This window comes from Camellia sinensis, chromosome 2 (genome assembly GCF_055761805.1).
Source record: "Camellia sinensis isolate YWXY chromosome 2, ASM5576180v1, whole genome shotgun sequence".
In the NCBI taxonomy this organism is placed as follows: Eukaryota; Viridiplantae; Streptophyta; class Magnoliopsida; order Ericales; family Theaceae; genus Camellia; species Camellia sinensis.
The window spans coordinates 219,891,806-219,913,988 of NC_138962.1; the positions used below are offsets into that span (position 1 = coordinate 219,891,806).

Here is a 22,183-nt window from a genome sequence, read left to right on the forward strand (position 1 = left end):
GTTATTCTCAATTTGATGAAACAAAAAATGAAGACTTGGAGCACCAGTTTTGTATAGTTTTTTATCAAATTTAAATTTGATAAAACAAAACAATTACGGTACATCCGGTCAGTCGTCTAGTGCTCAAGAGTTAACGGCTCTCTATACTAATTTGATGAAATGTTCCAACATCCTCAATTGGAGGAAAAATTTGAGATATCCTCAATTTGATGAAACAAAAGATGAAGCGTTGGAGCACCAGTTTTGTACGATTTTTTATCAAATTTAAATTTGATGAAACAAGAGATGAAGGATTGGAGATGGTCTAACCTACTTGCAACTGATGTTTTGCCGTTGCCCGAAAAAAAAAAAAAAAAGGGGGGGGGGGGGGGGGGGGGGTTTAGCAACCATCTTGTTATCGTCTTAAAAACCAAAAAAAAAAAAAAACACCAAAAGTGGTTTTTGATGTACACTTTCATTGCCCAATAACAAGGAGTTTATGAAAGAATCTTGTAATGTTTTCCACCTCTCAGTCATGTAGGCAACAATGTTACATAGTCGGGAAGAAGAGCTAGAAGAAGAGCAGCAGCACTTGAGATTTTGTTTTAACTTTCTAAAGAGCAACTCCATAGTATGCAAAAAAGCTAAAGAAGAAATCTAGCCATCTGAATTACTCACTCGATTATTCAACTGGTCACTCACCTTCAATGTCACACCTCATACAGCTTCACAAATTGGAAGTGATTTAAGAAACTTTTCATGAAATTACAGTTACAGACATCTTCTGGTTTTGTCAACTATTCTCTACAAACAGCAAAGTTCAAACTATCAATATGAAAACTCTACCTTGTATCATTCTGCCATATGAGTGGATACTTCATATATAGGGAAGAAAACCACCAGTATAGTAGTAACCTCATACATCCAAGAAAACAAGTGTGTGTGTGAGTGAGTTAGCAGATTTAACCAAATAACAAGCTGCAAATCAACCACTCGACCCTAAATTTTGGAGCAAAGGTATTTATGGAATATTTATCTTCTACTTGCATGTTCTGAGAATAGCTTAGTTATAATAATAGTTGTTTTTATAAAAAAAAATGATTCAAGTATATCAATTTTTATCAATTGAAGATAACCAAACAACCAAAAAAAGATTCACCTTGAGGTTTGATTTCAAGTTCACAGTAATTCTGATGGGGATGCTGATTTAGTGCACTAATACTTACAAAATTGATAATTTAGGCTGATATAAAGTTTCAGGTTCTCCTTGCAATACCTAAAGCTAAAATCAGTAGCTCAGAAGCAGTAATGCATACAACTCTGATAATAAGTCAGTTTCCAATATGGAATGTCATTCATTGATACTTTTAATAGTTGTATTTTACTTAAATTGTGCTTCTTAGTTCAATTGATATAATAAAAAAAAATTTAAAGAAAAAAACAACGCCCAATTAGTAGACATTAATATGTATTTGGGAGGGAAAAGATTGGGACTTGAACCTGTAACCTCAAGGTTATTGAGCCAAGGTTTTACCATTGAACCAATGGTAAAATTGCATACATGAAGATTTTATTGAGCAATAAAAGACACTCCTATCTTAATCCGTCTATCAATCAAAACATGCAATAAAAATCAATTTTGATGTTTGATTAATAATTTCACGTTTCACGTAGAGCTTTGAAATTTCATGCACACAAGTCATAGAAAAAAGGCAATTTTACTAGCACTAATTGGCACATATAGATGTGAGGGAGTACTTCCCCAACAATGAGATTCCTACGGCTGTGACAAGGTACATGGGTTTTAGAATATCAAGTTTTAGGCCAAGGCCTTTGTAAAATCTTTGAGAATTGATCGAAATACAAGGAGGTGAGCAATCGTGAGTGCATAGGAGAGAGATTGTTATCATACCAATTGCAAGAGATACAGGATGAAGACCATATTTTTCTGCAATGTCAATATATGGCAGCAAAAAAAATAAGTTAAGCATGCATAAAGTACTTACTACAAACAATCTTGAGCTCAATGAAAAACTCAAATAAGTTGGTGATTATCTTTTCCATTCTTTATCATAGTTGAATGCTTCACAATTTCAAGAAGAATATATTGTCTCCTCGGTATCTCAATTTTGAACTGCTACAAAAATAAATCTGATACTCAGAGTGCGAACAATTTGCTTACTTTGGTAGCATTTTTTACAAGAGTATTGGACAGGTTGTATCTGGACTCCCCCTCTGAATACCTCCCTGAGCAAAAAAAATAGAGCAATGAGATATATTCATCAAGAGGTTGCAAGATTTAAACAACACTACTAAAAACCAGACCTTTTGCGACGGTCTTGTACATCGCAAAAGGTCCACATGCTGTCGCAAAAGACTTTTTGCAACAGAATAGCAACAGGAAATGAGAGGTGGCAAAAGGGGGCGTGACAAAAGGTATTTGCGACAGTTACAAACCGTCACTTGATGGCAAATCAGTGATTTTTGCGGCAGTTTAACCTAACACAAAAAAAAATGAAAAAAAAAAAATCACTTTTAGCGACGGTTTATGATGCCGTCACCAAAAACTTTTTTAGAAACAGTAGTTGCCGTTGCGAAAAGTGTTATTACCGACAGTCCAAAACATCGCAAAAAGACATAATTAAATCAATAATGTATTCGAGACAATTTAAACTGTCGTTAAAAAATTGAACTAATATGTATATGCGACAAGTTAACCCATCGCTAATAAAATAGTTTAAAAAATGATGATTACATTAGCAATGATTTATTATTGTCGAAAAAAAAATTATTTTCATAAAATAAATATATGTTTTATTAATCAGTCGTGCCAGAGGCCTCGAAATTTCAAGACTCGAATGCCTCAAATCATTTTTATTTTTTTTTTGCTGTGTTGGTTTGGTTTGGTTTAGTTTGGTTTTTTTTTTTTTTTTTGAATGGTAGTTATGTGTAGGGATGTGCTAAAAAACTAGACATCCCTCACCAACTCAGCTTGTGTGATTTGATAAGGTGAGTGGGTTGGATTGAACTAGTTTGGTGATAAAATTGACTAATTAGTTACAGCTTGTGTGATTTGATAAGGTGAGTGGGTTGGATTGAACTAGTTTGGTGATAAAATTGACTAATTAGTTAGACTGCTGGTTAAAATTTGTTAATTTTGTACAATTTTGTACGAGTCACTACTATATTTTTATTTCAAATCAAGAAGACTTGAAGGAAATTGAAATGGCTTTGATTTTCAATTTCCTCTAAGTCTTCCTAATTTGAAATAAAAATATAGTATACACTCATACAAAACTCTAAGTCAATTACATCACCCAACCAGTCCAACACAACTCACTCACTTTATCAAACCACACAGGCTGAGTAGATATGAGATGTCTAGTTTTTTAGCGCACCCCTACACATAACCACCTTTGTCAAATAAAAAATAAAAAAAAATCAAATCAAATCAAACCAACACAGCCCAAAAAAAAAAACAATTTTGAGGCATTCGAGCCTTAAAATTTCGAGGCCTAAAGCATTTTTCTTTATTAATTCATTTCCTATACAAATTATTAATATTTTCTAAAATAAAATACAACCACATCCACACACATCCATATTCACATTCACAAAATCATATATATGAATAATAATATATATGTACCCTGTAATGATACAGTGTTAACCAAACATTCTTTATAAAAATATATAAAACATCATCCAACTATACTAATAATTTTTGATAATTCAAAAACTCAAATTTGTATCTAAAGCAAAACCAAAGTATCGACAATACAAATAAAAAAAACATATATATTAATAGCTTGTTTTATTATCAACAATAAACTCTAATATCGATATGTGAATATACAATCACGTACTCAAAAGGGTAACATCTGCAAAAGAAACAAAAAAATAAAATAATTATTTACAATATAATTAATTTCAAACTTAAAAAAAAATGTAAAACATTTTATATTTATTTCAAGAAATAAATAAATAAGATTGTTACATGTACATAAAACAAGCGCCACACAATGCATCTTCCAACAACTTTTCCAACAGTTCTTAGACCTCAGGATGGTGTTTCCAAACGAGCATCTGGTTTTTTTGCTTTTAAGATAAAGACTTTGCAATATTTGGGCTCAATTAGAACTCCATCAATTTCACACAACAGATCGTCACTAATAAGAAGTCCCTACATCAATTGGACTGTTGGTATACGTGAAATATCCAAAGAAACTTTAATTACATCCTACAATGATAACAATACTATTAAAATCAAGTATTGATTGAGCACATTCCGCTATAATCTAACAATAATCGAATAAACACAAAATAAGAAATCTAGCCAAATAATTGTGCTTAAACACAGACATAGCAACCCCTACTAATTCATGCTAGTAGACATGAAATAGATGTGAGATTAACAACAACAAAAAAGCAATATAGGTGACACAAAACATAGAACAAATAATCAATGTCAAGAGGCCAAGTCCCATCTTTTCTGACAAGTCATTTGTGCCTAATTAGTCATGTGTGTCAAGTTTCATTGACATCCGACGTTGTTTGAACATTTTAGTGTCAACCAATTCAAAAAAAAAGTTTCTAAAGGACGCGTGTTTACAAACAAGAACTAGACTCTAGATTCAAAACCGGAAATTGGTTTTAAGTCCCGTCTTTTCTACAAGTCATTTGTGCCTAGTTAGTCGTGTGTGTTAAGTTTCGTTGACACTTGACGACGTTTGACCATTTTAGTGTGTCACCCGATTTGGAAAAATGTTTCTAAAAAATAAATTTTTACAAACAGGAATTAGGCTCTAGATTCAAAACCGGGAATCAGTTTCAAATTCCATCTTTTCCTACAAGTCATTTGTGCCCACCAAGTCATGTGTGTCAAAGTTTCGTTGGCATCTAACTCCATTTGACCATTTTAGTGTGTCAACCGGTTTAGAAAAAAAATTCTTAAGGACAAGTTTTCACAAACGGAAATTAAGCTCTAGATTCAAAACCGGGCATCGATTTCGAGTCCTGTCTTTTCCTACAAGTCATTTGTGCCTAGTTACTTGTGTGTCAAGTTTCGTTGGCATCCGATGTCGTTTGAGCATGTTAGTGTGTCACTTGATTCGGAAAAAGAGTTTCAAAATGACAAGTTTTCACAAACGGAAATTAAGCTCTAGATTCAAAACCAGGAATCGGTTTCGAGTTCCGTCTTTTCCTACAAGTCATTTGTGCCTAGTTAGTCATGTGTGTTAAGTTTCGTTGACTATTATCACTTCTATTTTTGGAAAGAAGATGAACTACATTGGCTAAGATTTGGATTTCATCAAGTTACTTTTCAAAAAAATAAAAAAGAATACATGAAGTTTTTTCTCATTAATACGTTTAAGCTCGAACTTCATACAAAAACTATTGAGAGATCAAAAAGGCCCTAAAACAAAAATTGAGCTCACCTATGGAATCTACAAGAAGAAAAGAGGATGCAAGAAAAAAAAAATTCCTTTACACCAAAAATCATAGCTATGCAAAAAAATTACCTCAAGCTTTTGACTCCTTAATAGTCTCTTTAAAAGTATGTCTATTCATTTCTCTCTCCCCATGCACCACATAATACGCTGCCACAATCCAAGCTTTCTTCTTTCTCTTCCACCTGCATCTGTTGTCCCTCCCACTGCGCCCCCCCCCCCCCCCCCCCCCCCCCACAACAAAATAAATAAATAAAATATAAAAAAAAAATACATGACAGCATCCAGTCCTAAAATTCAGCAAGCATGCAGGGAGAATGCCTTTTCCCTACTTAGATGCCCTTATTTCACCCATAAACCACTAAATCACATCCAGTCTACAAGCTCTCTCAAGTTCCTTGGGTGAATAAACAAGTTTTACCATCAGGACCAAATTAAGTTATTGAAATGCTCCTGCACAAAGTTTTCAACACAAGCTGTAAGGATAACTTTTCGGACAGACATGATTTCTTCAAGTAATCAACCATGGGAATTTGCATCAACTATTAAACAAAACTCTAACCAGAAAACAATAAAGAAATTATAGCATCCCTTAGAGGGCACTGTACTATTAATTCATATGGTACAAACTACAAAGGCTAATCCAATTGGAAAACTGATTGTTGAGCACAAAGCCTAATCTTCAATACTAACCAAACAAATAATTGCAAAATCCAAAGAATTAAACAAAACCCTAAACCCCAATTGCAGGAATTGAAGCAAAATACCTGAGACCCAGCAAGCTTCTCAAACTTCTTTACCCAATCCTCCATCATAGCATCCTTCCCGAAATCCTCTGCACCGGGTTTCAATCATGGGGGTTTTAGAAAAGATTGAAACTACTATAGAACATTTTGCATTGTAAAGTAGTTGACAAGCTCTTTAAAGCCTCCAATCAAACTGAAGAATATTTTGATTTTACACAATGACATAAAGCCTCCACTTTGGGTAGAGATTTTAAAAGTTTCCACTCAGATTGACAACTTCAGGTTTTTGACAAATCCAATACCCAGTGTGGAGACTTTAATGTTGATCTGGAAGAATTTCATTTACCTCAAACATAAAGTCCCTAACTTTCCTAAGACGTTTGTCGGTAACCTTTCTTGAATTTCAATGTGGCTTATTCATGGGATACCCATCTTAATTGGTTAGAAAAAATATTTATGTTCTTAACATGTCTAGAGAGATGGTATTGATTGAAGTGGAGCATCATCGGATGATGTTAGCCTCCAGGACTGTCATCCATGACCCAAAATACATGGGAGGCATAGTGCACCCCTTCATTTTCCAAAATACAAAACGTAACCAAATTACATGAGCTGAGCTCTAAACCCAAACCTGCAAAGCTTTCAAAGAGACTCGCTCCATGAATATAGCAATTTGACTTCTCCAATTGATGAAGTACTGGAGGAGTTGAATACCACAAGACTACAAAGCCATGCATGCCAAAGAGAAAGAGGTCATTAGTTGCAATAAAATACAGGGACTTCAAACGTAGATGGCAATTTCTCAATATCTTTCCATGGGAACATCATACAAAAGCAGCACAATATATATTACACAACTGAAAAGTAAAGAATAGATTAGATTTAAAGGTGCAACAATAAAGCTGCATCAGATCCTGCAGAGCTCAATCACTTTCAACATTCCCATGATCATTAAAAAAGTGTCATCACAACCATCAAAATAACAAAATGCACCCTTGGAATTTGAACCACAACATTAGTAAGTAGTCCCTCCTGAAGAACCTAAAATAAGCAAACAATTACGTCCATCTGTTACCAAGACCAAGGAACAAAACAGTAAACAATAGTTCAGGCCTAATCTGCCATTCCAAAAGGAGTCATATTAACAAGATACCCCATATCCAGCAATGCACAAGTTCAACTAAAAATGTCACTTGTTCAGATAAAAGTAAAAGCAGAAGGCAGAATATTAACTAAAAACCACTATCAGTGTTTCTATATCAGCTAGACAGCCCTCATATCCTGACACACCATTTGTAGCATGTCTGTGCAGCAGAAAACCTATCCTCTCTCTCCCTCTCTCTCGCCCCAATCTTCGTTTTCCTTACAAATCAAGTGACCTCACTTTCTTTCTCTCATTCTCTTTTACGATATCTATTCCATTCTCTTCGTATAAAATCAAAATTCCTCCTCTCCAAATCAGCTCTCTCTCTCTCTCTACAAACCCAATGTGCAGTCTGATTCAATTTACATGAAGATGAATGACAGTTTGATTCAGAAATTAACATTGAAGTCAAAATGAAATCTTAAGTAATACATTACATCCTTTCCAAACTATATATAAACCATAGGCAGGAATTGCAGCAAGACTTTGATGAAACAAAAATAAATGTAAAAAGTTTCTAATAAGCTGCATAAAACAAGGTTATTGAATAATTAATCAGCAAACTGTGAAAAGAGGTTTATTAATTTGGTGGTACTGCTAATAGAGAATGTTAGCATTGCAAGTCATGGATAAGCGAGGGGAGGGGGGGAATATGAATCACATGTGCTGATGTTGTCACCATAATACAAAAGTGGAGGGAGAGGCGGCTAATTTATGTAAAAGTTGAGCAGGCCGGTAGAGCATAAAAAAAGAGAGCATGTAATGTGAGGTTAGCTAATAGCCATGATATCTTCCATGACTTGGGAACGGTTTTAAATTAATTATTTTGGTTTAAAAATCAGGTACAAATCAAATCATCTTTTTGTATGAATCGTATCATGTGATTATTTGGTACTTTATAGTGTAACTATGAAATCTCACATGGACTGTCAAGTATTTTACATTGTGCTCGGCTGCCAACCCTTATACAATGTTACCTGACTAACTTTTGTTAAAGAGTGGCCTAATTTTTCACATAAAAAGAGAGAGAGAGGTTGCTTAATTTTTGGGTCCACCTACTTTAGAGAGAGTGACAGAGAGAGAGGTGGGAGTTGGTTCAACTTCTGCATCCACCTTTTTTGGACTTCTGAAAGCCAAATAGAGAAGAAACCATAAAGCAGAAGAGACAGCAAGTATAGAGTACAGGTTGAATTTTGGAGTGTCTTCTTTTGGACTTTTTGAAGAGACGAACAAGAGACTAAATTGCCAAACATTGGATTCTCATCATTGTTTCAAGTTCTAGTCTAGATATGGAAGTTCGTCATCATCATAAAGAATTGTCATTCAGAATTGAACAATATGATAGAAATTAATTAAAAATAAAATAAAATTGTGTAATGAAACTCCCAATTCTCTTGAATAAATTGTGGCCTCTTTGATGAAAATGTCAAAATTACATCAAGAAAACTTTAAAAGCTATTTTCTTTTTATTACGTCAATCAAGTGACAACTGCCAAGGAGATAAATACTGACGGAAAAGATTGAGCACCCAAAATAGGATCATAGCGAGGCATGATAAGAGCAAAATTGCTTTCATCACAGTGAAGTTCACATGACATATTGATGTAGGACAAGATTTTAAGAATTTTTATATTTTTAGTTTTAATATTTTTGATATATTATTTATTTATTTTATTATTTTAAAATTAGATTTTGACTAGGATTTTAAATAGTTTAGAATCTTACTTTCATATTCTCTTAGGTTTTTCAATTTGTGTTGATTTAAGTTTCCTAGTTTATTTTAGAATTACTTTTCCTACAAGTATTAAATTTAGTTTATTATAAATAGCTATGTAAGCCTCATGGCAAAGACAACTTTTATTCATTCAATCAATAATATTAAGATATTTTCTCTTCCTTGTGGATTCAAAGTTCTATTTTTCTCGTGGATTCGAGAGCCCCTTTCGTCAACTAGAACAATATCTAGTCCCCGTGTATTCCGTTGCGTCACATATGGTATATATATAAGCTATTCATATGCACCTATACAATCAGATTATCAGAAATATACAAATAAATACTTTTTAGAATAAAAAGATAAAACCAATTAGACATGGGCTTGTAGAGAAATGAAAACTTACATGGACCAATCAATCACAAAAATGAAAACAGAGCAAGGACACCAAAATGCACAAAAAAACAGAGCAAGAACACCAAAATGCAAGCCTCTCTTGACATTTTGCAAAATTAAATTTAAAAATTTGAAATAAAATTAATGTAGCAATGTAATTGGGTGGATGAGGTGGTGCTTATGCATACACCTCAAAATCTGGCTACCTTCAAACCCTATTCATTGGATTTAACTAGAAAAATAGTTTAGATCAAACCTATGTCAATTTTCATACTATTTTATTCTTAATCAAAATTATTCAATCAACTAAATGACCTGTTAATGTCAATAGCTCAAAGATAAACGAAGGAGAAAGAAGAGAAAAAAGAGAGAACGAACAAGAAGAGCAGAGGAGAGCTATACATGGATGTCGGAGGGAGAATCGGTGGGAAGTCGCCGCCGCTGCTAGAGAGAGTCTGTGAGGGTTTGCGAGAGCGAGCGACAGATTGTGAGGGTCTGAGCGAGGGCGAGAGGAAAGAAGAGGGGAGGAGAGGAGAGGAGGGGAGAGAAGAAGAGGGCTACCTGGATGCCGGTGTTGTTGCCGCTGCGAGAGAGAGAGAGAGTGAGGACTGGGCACAAGAGAGAGTGAAATTAGGGCAGGCTGAGAAGACAGAAAGTTTTTTTTTTTTATATCCGAAGAGGAGTCTGGACGTTTAGGGATGAGTGGGAAAGAGGGGGGGTGGGGGAGAGGAAACGGTGAGTGGGAAGGAGGTGGGTGGGGGAGAGGAAACAAAAATTAGGGATTAAGTTTTTGCGACGATTTTAAGGACAATCACGAATGAGCAAAAATAAAAAATTTTGCGACTGACTAACAAAAGGCGTCACACCAAAAAAAAAAAGCCACAAAATGAAGAAAAAAAATGTACGACAGGTAACGTACCGTCACGTATAATATTATTTTTTGCCACGGTTTTGGATTTTCCGTTCGTAATAATGGTGTTTATTTTTGCAACAGTCAATTGGCGTCGCAAAAATAATACTTTCATGACGGTGTTTTTTACCGTCGCAAAAGCTTGCTTTTTGAGACGATTTTCAAACCGTCGCAAAAAGTTCCATGTCTTAAGCCTCCTTTTCTAGTAGTGTAAGTTGGTGTTCAACCTTCAAAAAGATTCAAACGAGCATCAACTGGACCCGCATCAGGTGAGAAATACTTTCCAGAAAGTATGCCCATTGGCCAATAAGCTCACCTTGAAAAAGGTCTAATAGTGAGAAAGGGAAAACAGTATACTACTAAAATTATAAGGCACCATTACTAATCAATATACCTCTCATGATGACAGCATTCAGCCAGCTCACAATCAAAATTTCAGCAAAGAAGTTAGATAAATTCTGGAACAAAGAAAATGTGTTACAAATTAGCCTCAGCTTGCAGATAGCACATGCAAACACACCCCAATGATGGGTTGCTAATTTCTGACCTCGAATTTGACCATATAATACCTATAAAGATACTATCTTACGGAAAACCAGGGCCACATTTGGCACTGTGAAGAAACTTCATGACACAATATGGCGGTTCATTACTGAGCCCAACATATCTGATCTAATAAAACATCTTCGACTATATTAGGAAAATTAGAAATGACATTGGTACAGAGATACAGAAGCAGCAAAACCCTTGATAGTGCCGGTAACCTTAACAGCATCAACAGCTCTGCCTAGAGCATCAAGCTGCCCCTCTATGTCTATTGAATGAAACTGTTGAATCGGATCAAACTCGGTTTCTCCAAACATAGGAACATAGCTACACGAAAAGCAATGGAGCACTTCAACAATAGTGGAGTGGAACAATTGAAAAATTTTGAAATAGAAGTTCATTTGGCAACTAAATGAGAAATCTATCCATGATTTCCAAATAGAAACCGTGTTTACCTATTTGTTCTTTATTACCAACACAGTATAACTGAATCTGAAGAACACATTATAGTTCATAAAGCACACCAAATAAAACCAATGGCCCAGTAATTTCCCATGAAACTTTTGAAGAAAATGAGCAATTGAGTATTTATGAAGATTAAAAGCTCAAAATAATACTATCATAATCAACCACATTTAGTAAAACTCAAAAAAACTAACAAACACAAAAAGTAGTAGTAGTTAACATTCTAAACTAATGATCATTAACACATACATTATTAAAAAGATAAAAATTCCATGTCTCAAATTTCCCAACCCAAATATCCGTTAAAATATTTTAGTCAACCACACTATAATCTACAAAATGCCAAGTCAACTTCATTGCTTCAAGAAACACAAATACCAATAAATAGCTTTTGTTTTTTGTTTGTTTTTTTGTTATTAATTTCTTACTCTTATAAATACCCTCATCTTCAATTGATTATAATGTCCCATCATTTACTGAACCTTCAATCATCTACTCAAGAGGTTCACCCAATAACAATGAAAAAAATGATTTCCCACAAGAAGGCAACAGGCCCCTACTTTTTCATCAAGTTAATACAATTTAAAGACAACACAAAGCTGATGCTAAATTTCTAGCTATTTAAAGAAGAAATGCTGCAAGAAGAAGAGGAAACAGGACTCAAGTTTAAGAAAAAAATCCTCTCTTAAACAATATGTTCAAAAGCCAGAACTTTTTTTATTATTATTATAATTATATCATAAAAAAAATTATTTCAAAATTTTTTGGATCAGCAATAAAAGAAGAATTTTATTAAAAAGGAGAAAAGAGAAGTACAAAGGAGAACAAGAAGTCCCCTAAAGCAAAAACCAAAAAATCTACGAAGGAAAAAACAAGAAGTCCTCAAATTTTTTTATTTCAATTTACTATCCAATTAAGGAAAAACAAGTGGTTTACAAATCAATTGTCACTAACAATTTAAGAAACATATATTGAGATTTTCATCATCAATTTAAGAAATACAAAGTTTCCATATTGTTGAAAATTCCAAAGATTCCAATTAATGGACAAAATTTGAAAGGTATTGCCATAATGATAATTAAAATTAAAAAAGAAAAAAAATTTATGAGAACCAATAATATGACACGTAGATTTTTACATTAAAAAAATTCAAAAATTTGAGAAAAATAGATTGAAGCTTTCATCAATAAAGACCTTACAACGTCTTTGCTTATATTATATAATGTATTCCCAATTGTCTTGTAGTTCTAGTTCTAGTTCTAGTTCTAGTTTTAAGATGTAAACTATAGCAACTCTTTATCATAAAATATATTCTCTTAGTTGTAATCATCTAATCATTTTTATTTTATTTTTTGGGGAAAATATTCATCAAATAATTAGAGTTTATACTCCTACTCTTTTTGGAATTGGAAACAAAAACTAATTTCCCATTCGTCTATGTTGAAATTTGCAGCAATCAATCACAGCATCAACAATAGTCAACACATTAACTGTATGTTAACTGAACACATTTGTCAATAAACATGGCATTCAAACTACAAAAGCTAACAAATTGAAATCAATTCCTAAACAGTAAACAAAAAGCTAATAAAGAGTTGTTCAATACAAATCTAAACAAGATCAAAACCAAAACAAACATGTAAACAAATAGATTAGAGCTTACCTCCAATGAGAAAGGTAGGGTTTCTTTTCTCAAATGAGTTGATTTTTCCACCGCCGCCAATCAATGATTAGATCAGTCGAGAACCTGAAAGTAAAATAAGGATGACTATTTAATCAATACATAGAGATACATATATAAATTCATATATATACTTGTATAGAGAGATTTTTAGGAGAAGAAAAATTATCTAAAAAAGGTCAGATAATGTGTACGTAGATATAGAGAGAACGATATTGTACGAGAGAGAGACAGAGATCAAGAGAAAGATTGAGAGATCGAGATCGAGATCAAGAGAGAGAGTCAAAGATTGAGAGAACGGGAGAGACAAAGATTCATACCGGTGTTCTTTAGACGACGAGAGAAAGAGAGCGATGTCGAATCCCAATGGTTTTAATGCCTATCTAGGGCAAAACTGGGAATGGAGCAAATAAATAAAAAGAAATAGGAGAAATAAATTAGGCCTTGCATTCCTACAGGCTGAATGAGGCTTAAAGTAACTGATAAATTGGGACCTTTCACCATCACTTGCTTTTGTCTCATATTATGCTGTCCCAAATATATTTTTTCCCACGGCTAAATAGGTGGTCACAAGAAAATAGAAGCAAAAAGTCAATTTTCCAGTAGTGGAGAAAGAGAGAGAGAGAGAGAGGATTAGTTCTATGAGAAAGGAAGTACACAAAAACTGAGAATTCATCTGATTCTCAATAATGATCAACAATGAATTAGAGAGGATTGGAGAGAATTCACCAATATCTAGATACTATGTCCTGAATCCAAACCCTAGGAGCAGCTTTAGAACAAAACGAGAGAGTTTGAGATTTCGATAGGGGATAGGGATTTTCGATGGTGGTGCTCGCTCATTAGACGGAGATTGGATCTTCGACGACGGTGGTGATAGTCGAAGATTTTTCATCAAAATCCCTTCGATGGTAATGAGAGGAATACTAAGAGAGCACGACTGTTCTTCAGTCCAGTCTTGACTTTTGACGAAAAAAACATGCAACATAATTTTTTCAATCTCAGTTCTTTATAAGACCAAGATTAAAAATTATGTATCAATTTTTTATAACATACCTATACCATCACGCTTCACTTAAAAAAACTGAAATAAAAAACACAAAATTGATAAAAGACACAATTAATATTTTTAGTCATGTTTTTTTAAAGTGAGATAAAAAAATAAAAAGAGTAATATTTTTAATCATGCTTTTTTTAAAAACTGAGATAAAAAATAAAAACTAATCAGTGCGTTTGGTTTGAGTTTTTTGAATTAAGTTTTTTGAAAATTAACCTTTTTGGTTTTCGTGTTTTTTTATTTTTAATGAATATTTTTTAAATTTTAAACATTTTTTTTACTTTTTTAGATGCACCTTATTTAGATGTATCTAAAAAGTAAAAATTTTGTGAAAAAATATTTTAAAAAATTAATAAATACATAAAAATACAAGAAATGTACTGAATTCTTGTATTTTTTTTTGTATTTTTGATATTTAGTGAATTTTTAAAAGATTTTTTTTACAGTTTTTTTACTTTTTAGGTGTATTTATGTTAGGTGTGTCTAAAAAGTAAAAAAAATCGCTTAAAATATTTTAAAAAATTTCAGTAAAAACAAAAAAAACACGAAAAATAAAAAAATAAAATTTTCTGAAAAGTGTTTTTTGAAAAGTGGAAACAAGCAAGGTGAATATTTTCAATCACGCTTTTATATAAACTCAGATCTTTTATACTTATACTTCTATATAAACTAAGATCTTTTTAAATTTTTAAGTGTGACCTTTAACCATTATTGTAGTAGTGTAATGCTTCATTTATATTGGTCAGCGAAAAAAAGGAATCACAAGAACTTATGGAGATGCAATACAACAGAATAAAACCAGCACAATGTTGAAAAGGAATCAACAAAGCACCTAAAAGGAAAACACAAAAAACACTAACAGCAAACAATCCCCAGACACACCTATAACAGACCACTAAAGCCTAAACAAAACAAACACCTTGAAAAGATCCCAAGGCAGCAGAAGTTCCTTGTAACAGTGATTGTCCTAACTCAAAGTAGCTGCAACCCCATTGTGGACCACCTTACAAAGCCTCCCAAGATTCACTTGTTCAGCAAAAATGAGTTGAGAAAGGTTGTGGGTCTTGAACAATTTGAAACAGCAATGAACATAGACAAATGAGAAAATCAACAATCAACCTACAAGCTCAACTCCAAACACCATTAGAAAAGCCTCGAAACTGCCACAATTCAGTACCAAAGCAACCACAATCCAAAGATGAGTCAAGAAAAAGCAATGGTACTTCCCCAAACCAAACCAGAAAATCTACAATCAATGATCAAAATTCAAACACCAATTCCGCATCGGCCACAACCCATTTCTAGACCTTCCGGAGCCTCCCAAGGTGCACTTGTTCAACAAAGATGAGTTAAGAAAAAGGTTGTGAGAAAACAAGCACCAATCATGCTACCAATCTCACTATTAGCAAGAAAACAAGCACCTAGAACTCCTACGCAACATCAACTGCCAAGAAACCAATAAATACAAAATTGATACAAAGGTTAAATTTGTAATGTTTTCATAGATCCAAAGCATGTGAGACAACTGACTATAAAGCACCTAATGAGGGAAACCACTGCATACTTTGGCATAAGTTTTTAAACATGCCAACCAAAACAGTGTTGTATGACTGGAACTTAAAAAGGCAACCACTTCCTCATTCCAGGTATATCACAGACTCTAGCATAAAATTTTAAGCATGCCTAGCAAATGTTTCCTTGCAAACTGACCTATTTGCTTTGTAGGGTGGAGATAACACTTTCACAGGCAAGAAGAATCTCCAGCATATCAAATAATCCATGAAAGGCATGTTTGATTGGACGGATTATAGTATAGGATTGAGATTATTAATCCACGATTCACAATCATGGATAACCAATCTTATACTAATCTCATGGATTGTTAATCCCCTCACAATCACTGGATAACCAATCTTACACTAATCTCATGGATTGTTACTCTCAAAAGATGTTTAATATATTTTACCTGATAACCAATAACATTGGGTTATAGGATGGTTGGTTTTGATTGGGATCAATTGCGTTGAGAATTGTTTGTTTTTGTTATTTAGGCATTATATTCAGTATGAGAAGCAAGCATTGCAATTAGTTTTTAACATCAGTCCAAAAAAGCAAGTTTAAGCCTAATTGATTATTCGTTGTGGAAAAGTAACAAAAGAATTATTACATATAACCAAACCAACATAACAAAAGAAGTTTTCTCACAAGAAGAAGAATACAAATGAACAAGTAGGTAAAAGTAACAAGAAGAAGTTGTTGGCTTACATTAAACCACCAAGCCGTCACAGAAATAAGTTGCATTCTCAGCAACCAAGTAAGACTGGCATGAAATGGAACAGATTTCCAGGGGGAATATTCCACTTCTCAAGCGACGGCTACCATTAGTAACTCGGAGTTTCATACAGTGAATGCGAAGAGATTCCTCCTCCACTTCCTCCACGTACTCCTCATCCTCGTCCTCGTCCTTGGTCAAGGAATCCTCCTCTGTTATGGTTGTTGGATTGGGATGACACTTCACCACAGAAAACCAAAACAAGCAGAACTTATCACTGCCTAGATGGGCCAAGCTCGGAGGAGGAGGAGGACCAGTATGCTCAGGTATGTAAGACCGTCCATAGTCATGGACATTGAACTTGCCCATGAACCATGTCTTTCTCATTAAATCATACCCAATTAGGCATGCAGTAGTGTCTCGAGCTGAATACCAATACAACATGCTGTCAACAGCCAATGCAGGTCCCATTAAGTCATCTGGACCAAAGAACCGGGTCTTGGGTATTTCAAACTCTTCACTCACCCAATTTTTGGTATTAACATAGTATCTTCGGAGGACACGATCCTCAGGCCAACCCACCACAATACATGGCTTGGGAACATGTATAGCTGCAGAGAATATACGTTTAATCATAATTGGAAAAGGTGGAAAAGGAGCGGGGTTAGGTAGAGACTCCCATTGATTTAGGCTCGGGTCAAAAGCCATGGCCCATGGTGATGGTGGTGGTTCTAAACCACCCAAGCAATAAAACTTGTCATCCAGAACCAAAGTGTGTATACGTGGCCCTAGGGCATGAGGCAATTGAGGAAAGATGTCTAATTTCTTGGCAATAGGATTATTACCAAGGTCAATTCGAACCAATTGATTTCCCTTTTTGTCATTCCTCCATTGACGAACGAACTGGTATAATGAACTGTTGTGAATCACCCAGCTAGCACCACTTAAAGTAAGCAATTTTGCAGTCAAAATGGGTTTGAGAAATTGATCAGAACCAAAATCATACCTTTCATAGTCGTCTTGGTGAAAAGGAAGACGAGGGTTGTTGTGGGGAAGTTGTTGATTGTTATGGTCGACGTCCTCGGAGACTTGAAAAGCGTACCAATAAGACTCATCAATATCAGTTAGACAAATATAGGCAATTTTTGAAGAAGAAGGTGGTCGTGGTAATGGTGAGTGTGATGAGATTGACGGTGGTGGTGATTCAGAATATATAAATGGGTCAGGAACAGGATGAGCAATTTCCATAACAAGTTGGAGACCGACTCGCTTTACCTCTACGTCGGAGGAGACTCGAAGAGGATACCAATGAAAGCCGTTACAGTCGGCTAGACAAAAATAGACGAGTTTTGAAGATGGAGAAAAAGGTGGTAATGGTGAGAGCCGTTGCAGACCGACTCGCTGATCCTCGTCCTGGTCATCGAAGGAGGAGGGAGGATTGGGGTTGCTACGATGCATCATCATCTTCTTCTTCTTCAATAAAACCTAGGGTTCCAAAGGAATAGGATCTCCCATTGCAGGGACATTGTTACTGTATAAGTAGGGAAAGAAAGCGTTTCTGAAAAGGCGGTTCCGTTCCAAAAAAAAAAAACTAAGGCGGTGTTTGGATGTATTTGGAGTATGATTATAGTTAGAAAGAAAGAAATTGTCATTTGTGAAAAAAAATTAATTATGCATAATTTTGGTTTTTAATAACTTTTTTAAAAATTTTATCAAATAGTAGAATTTTAGAATTATGATTTAAAAATAGAGTTGTATTTTGAATTTGTGAGTTTTGAAATTATGATTTAAAAAGAGAAAATTTGTTTGGTTATGAGTTTTAAAAAAAACTAAAAAATTTTACTCAAAACTCATAACTAAACTCTTTTTAAAATTCAATTCAAAAAATAATTTGTCATTGTGGTCTAAAAAAATAATTTGTATATTTAAAAATATCAAAAATAAATATTATTTTTTTCCAAATAATAGGTGGCGATTGACAATTGCAAAATAAAAAATAAAAATAAATAAAAATTGTACTATTCTGGTCAACTGACCAGACATTCGGGGGATAATCGAGTAGACCAAAAATTCAAAAAGTGTTTGATTTACCAAATAGGTTTTCAAAATGTGTTTTGAAATTGATTTGAAATCATAATTTCAAAACTCAAACCAAACATAACATTCAAATATAAGGGTGAAAACTTGATTTGAAAATCACACCAAACACAAAGATAAAATATAAAATATAAAAAACAACTATTACCTTTTTTCAAAATTAATTTTTAATTTTTTCAAAAAAAATTTAAAAAAAATACTACAAAAAACCCAACCAAAAAAATTATGAAAAAAGTCAATACCAAACACCTACTAAAGCCTCATTTGGGAACTAAAATATTTAGTCAAAAAGTTATTACAAATTACTAAATTATTCTCTTTACTTTTTTACACTTTTTTTTTTTAAGAATTTAAAATATTTAATCATTTTTAAATTTACTAAAAGCGAAAATAAACTTTAAGAAATCATCGAATAAGCAAAATTCAAATACCCACTTTCGACCTCCGTCAAAAATTTTCTCCTATTTTTTAAAAAAAACATTTAGTGATTTTTTTGAAGTAATTACTAAAGAAAAAATTCAGAATTTGACCATTGTAATAAAATAAATTATGAGTTTTAAATGTTGTCAATTTAAATACTAATTTTTTTATTTATTTTCACTTGTTTATTTTTATTAAATAAACGAATATAAAAATTATATTTTTTGTGCATAAAATGTTTAAAATATTATTTTTTATTGAGTTTAATCATTAAAATATTTTTTTTTTCTTTGGTTTTATTTAGCAAAAATATGTAGATAGTTTAAATTGAAAATAAATAAAAATATTAAAATTTAAATTGGTAAAATTAAAAATTTAAGATTTATTTTATTACAAGGGTTAAACTATGGGAATTTTTTTGTAATTACTCTTCTTTTTTTAAAAAAAAAAAAATGGCTTCTCTGTTGGCCCATGGTGGGCTCATATTGGAGCTCATTTCGATAATTCAAATTATTAATGGGTAAAGCATGTCAAGCACATCATCCTTAAAAAAAATTACATTGATCAAACATTAATAGCCACTTAATCATATTGCATTTATGTCAACAGTTTTATTTATAAAATCATGCTGCTTGTTGACATAAATGTAATCTAATCAATAAACTATCGATATTCAATCAGCGTATTTTAAAAAAAAAAAACAAATTGTAAAAATGAATATATTCAACGAACTCTACACATTGAACAATTTGGATCATCGAGATAAGCATTTAATATGGGCTAACAACACGCTCTAATCCAATTGCAGAATTGGAGAGGAGCCAAACTCTTTTTTTAAATTATGTTGAACATTTTTATTTTTTAAGTTGGTTTAGTGTAGATTGAAATAAAAAAATAAAAAGGGAATTTGGTCAAAACCCCTTCATAATAAAATTTTAATGCATTAAAGATATGTACAAAAAGTTTTTCTTAAAAAGCCCAACATACCGCTATTACTAAAATATTAAATTTTAAAATAGTATAACTTTTGATCTAAATGTTGGTTTTTAATAAAATGAGTATTTTTAAAATCCTCTCATCAAGATCTATGTTAATTATGAAATTCTTAAATAAAAAATATTATTGTTGAAATTGATGTAAACAGTAATATGTTATTCTGTTTGACAGTAACATGTTACTCTATCTTACAATAACATGTTACTCTAATTCACAATAACATGTTACTCTGACAATATTGTCCAAGAAAAAAAAATGATATTTTACTTTGTCCTTGTTTAATTATGTGTCTCATCCTTAGGGGGTTTATGAAACACAATAAATTAGGTTGTGCCTTTTGCCAAACAAGGGCCAATGGAGAGATTTTAACTAAATTTCTCAAAATAAAAAATAAATTAGGATTAATTACACTTTTCACTTTTGTAGTTTGACTCAAATTTCACTTTAATCTCTATAGTTTCAATCTAAACTGTTTGTTTGTTTTTTTTTTTTTTTTTTTTTTTTTGCAAAGAAAAAACTTAGTAATGAATTAGGAAAGTAAAAGGTACAAAACAACAACATTAATAAAGTAAAGCAAGTGCATAAACGTCACAATGAGCTAAATCATCCCAACTAAGTTGGCATCACAAAACCTATCTTATCATTTACTAGCACACACAAAGTTAGTGAGCAACCAACCAAAGAATAGAGGACCAACAATAACATAGAGGCCCACAGCTAAGCATAGCAGGCCAACAAAATAGATCATCCACCTATAACCCATTCTATCATTAACACAGCTGATCAACATTAACACCTCCAGCATAGCAGACAGTAGCCCACAGTTGGGTATGGCAGACAACAGCCCACAGTTGGGCATAACAGACCAACAAAACAGATCATAAACCTATAGGCAACATAACAGTTTAGCGACCACTCCTTATTATCAATACAAACTCAATAGCAGCCCCTGATTTGCCTCCAATTGAGAACAATATCATTAACTGAGAAGGGGAAGTCCTTGAGAGAGGCTTTGAGCCAAAAAGCTAGTCTGATCTTGATGAGTTCCCACAGGTCAGTCGAATTAGGATGGGCATCAGTGAAGACACACTCGTTCCTATGCTTCCAAAGTGACTAGATAACTACTAGGGAGATAGCTCTCCAAAATTTCCTCAGTAGACACTTGAATTGCCTACCCATCCACCAGTTAAGTAAACTTGCCACAGATTCAAGGATGCACGATTGAAGCCCCCATTCATGTAGCACAGATGACCAAATGGCCCAAGAGAATGGGCTATGAAGCAAAACATGATGAGCAGATTCAGGAACATATTTGCAGAAGGTGTTTGTAGAACTGTTTATGAAAAGGCAGTTCCTCCGTTCAAGAAAAAAAAAAAAAACTAAGGCGGTGTTTGGATGTATTTGGAGTATGATGATAGTGATTTAGAGAGAGAGAGGGGGGGAAAAAAAAGTGTAACGCCCTCAAAATTAACCTATTATATATAACATTGACATGCGTTATTTAAAGAAAACACTTTAATAATTTATTATAATATTCATCAGAGTCTTACTAAACAAGAGCATTACATGTAACATCAAATTAAATGCCCTACAGGCTACATCTTTCCAAGCCATCACTTGGACACAAAAGTATGAGTTCTAACTCAATTACAAATAAAGCCCTAGGCTTGAGTGTTTACATGTACTAACAAATAAAAGCAAACAGCTGAAAATAGTCTTCAGAATTCCAAGTCCTTCCAAGCTAAGTCCTTGGAGGTAGTTTATCACCTGAACCTGAAAATGATGTTCCCATAAAGGGTGAGCCACAGCCCAGTAGAAATATACTAAACCATATATAAGCAATGAATAAAGCAATAGCATTCAACAGATGGTTAACCAAGATAATCAATTACTTCATTTTACAGTCTCATGACACTATTGTCTAAGACATGTTTTACTTTCCAACTTTATCCATATGGCTCAGAACCTGGCCAAACTTACAACAGTGAATTATATATATTATATTCACATTCTTCCAATGTCAACAAACAAATGAGACTCAAGCTCAAATCAAAACACTTCATACTTCCAGATTGATACACATTTTAGTGTTGTATCAATAAAAACACTTCTATATAAATAAGCACACATAAAAGTGATGCTAATGGAGTCCATCCCCTATCTCCTCCCAAACAAAATCCGGTTTAGAGGTCCATCCCCTATCTTCCCCTAAACCGTGGAGTACATCCCCTATCTCCTCCCACACAAAAACAATGTATGTAAACACATAACATATACAACACACAATCAATACACATAATGTCTGTATTA

General features: G+C 33.3%; 1 protein-coding gene and 1 pseudogene across 23 annotated transcripts; both read right to left on the minus strand.

Moving 5' to 3' along the window:
- Window positions 1-2,161: 2,161 nt before the first annotated feature.
- Window positions 2,162-17,969, minus strand: LOC114269869 (uncharacterized). 23 transcript variants are annotated; one of them, XR_014362614.1, is made up of 10 exons: window positions 17,367-17,938; window positions 16,354-17,263; window positions 13,014-13,097; window positions 10,734-10,797; window positions 6,807-6,896; window positions 6,197-6,264; window positions 5,762-5,882; window positions 5,502-5,635; window positions 3,977-4,219; window positions 3,604-3,860 (listed from the first exon to the last, which is right to left on the minus strand). XR_014362614.1 is itself a non-coding variant. In XM_082917059.1 (10 exons), exons 1-3 carry the CDS (start codon window positions 17,822-17,824, stop codon window positions 16,355-16,357), a joined length of 888 nt encoding a protein of 295 aa, XP_082773185.1. In that variant the 5' UTR covers window positions 17,825-17,969; the 3' UTR covers window positions 3,604-3,860; window positions 3,977-4,219; window positions 5,502-5,635; window positions 5,762-5,882; window positions 6,197-6,264; window positions 6,807-6,896; window positions 13,014-13,097; window position 16,354. The 23 variants fall into 23 exon arrangements, 21 of the variants coding, with proteins under 21 accessions (XP_082773169.1, XP_082773168.1, XP_082773185.1 ...); XM_082917059.1 differs by lacking the exon at window positions 10,734-10,797 and having other exon boundaries at window positions 16,354-16,971; window positions 17,367-17,448; window positions 17,636-17,969; XM_082917050.1 differs by adding an exon at window positions 10,470-10,566 and having other exon boundaries at window positions 16,354-17,940.
- On the minus strand, window positions 11,810-11,916 carry LOC114269886 (small nucleolar RNA snoR74; annotated as a pseudogene).
- Window positions 17,970-22,183: the final 4,214 nt, after the last annotated feature.

Bases quoted from the DNA above. Each gene is read 5' to 3' on its own strand.
- LOC114269869 (XM_082917042.1), bottom strand. From the start codon at position 17,824: ATGATGATGCATCGTAGCAACCCCAATCCTCCCTCCTCCTTCGATGAC.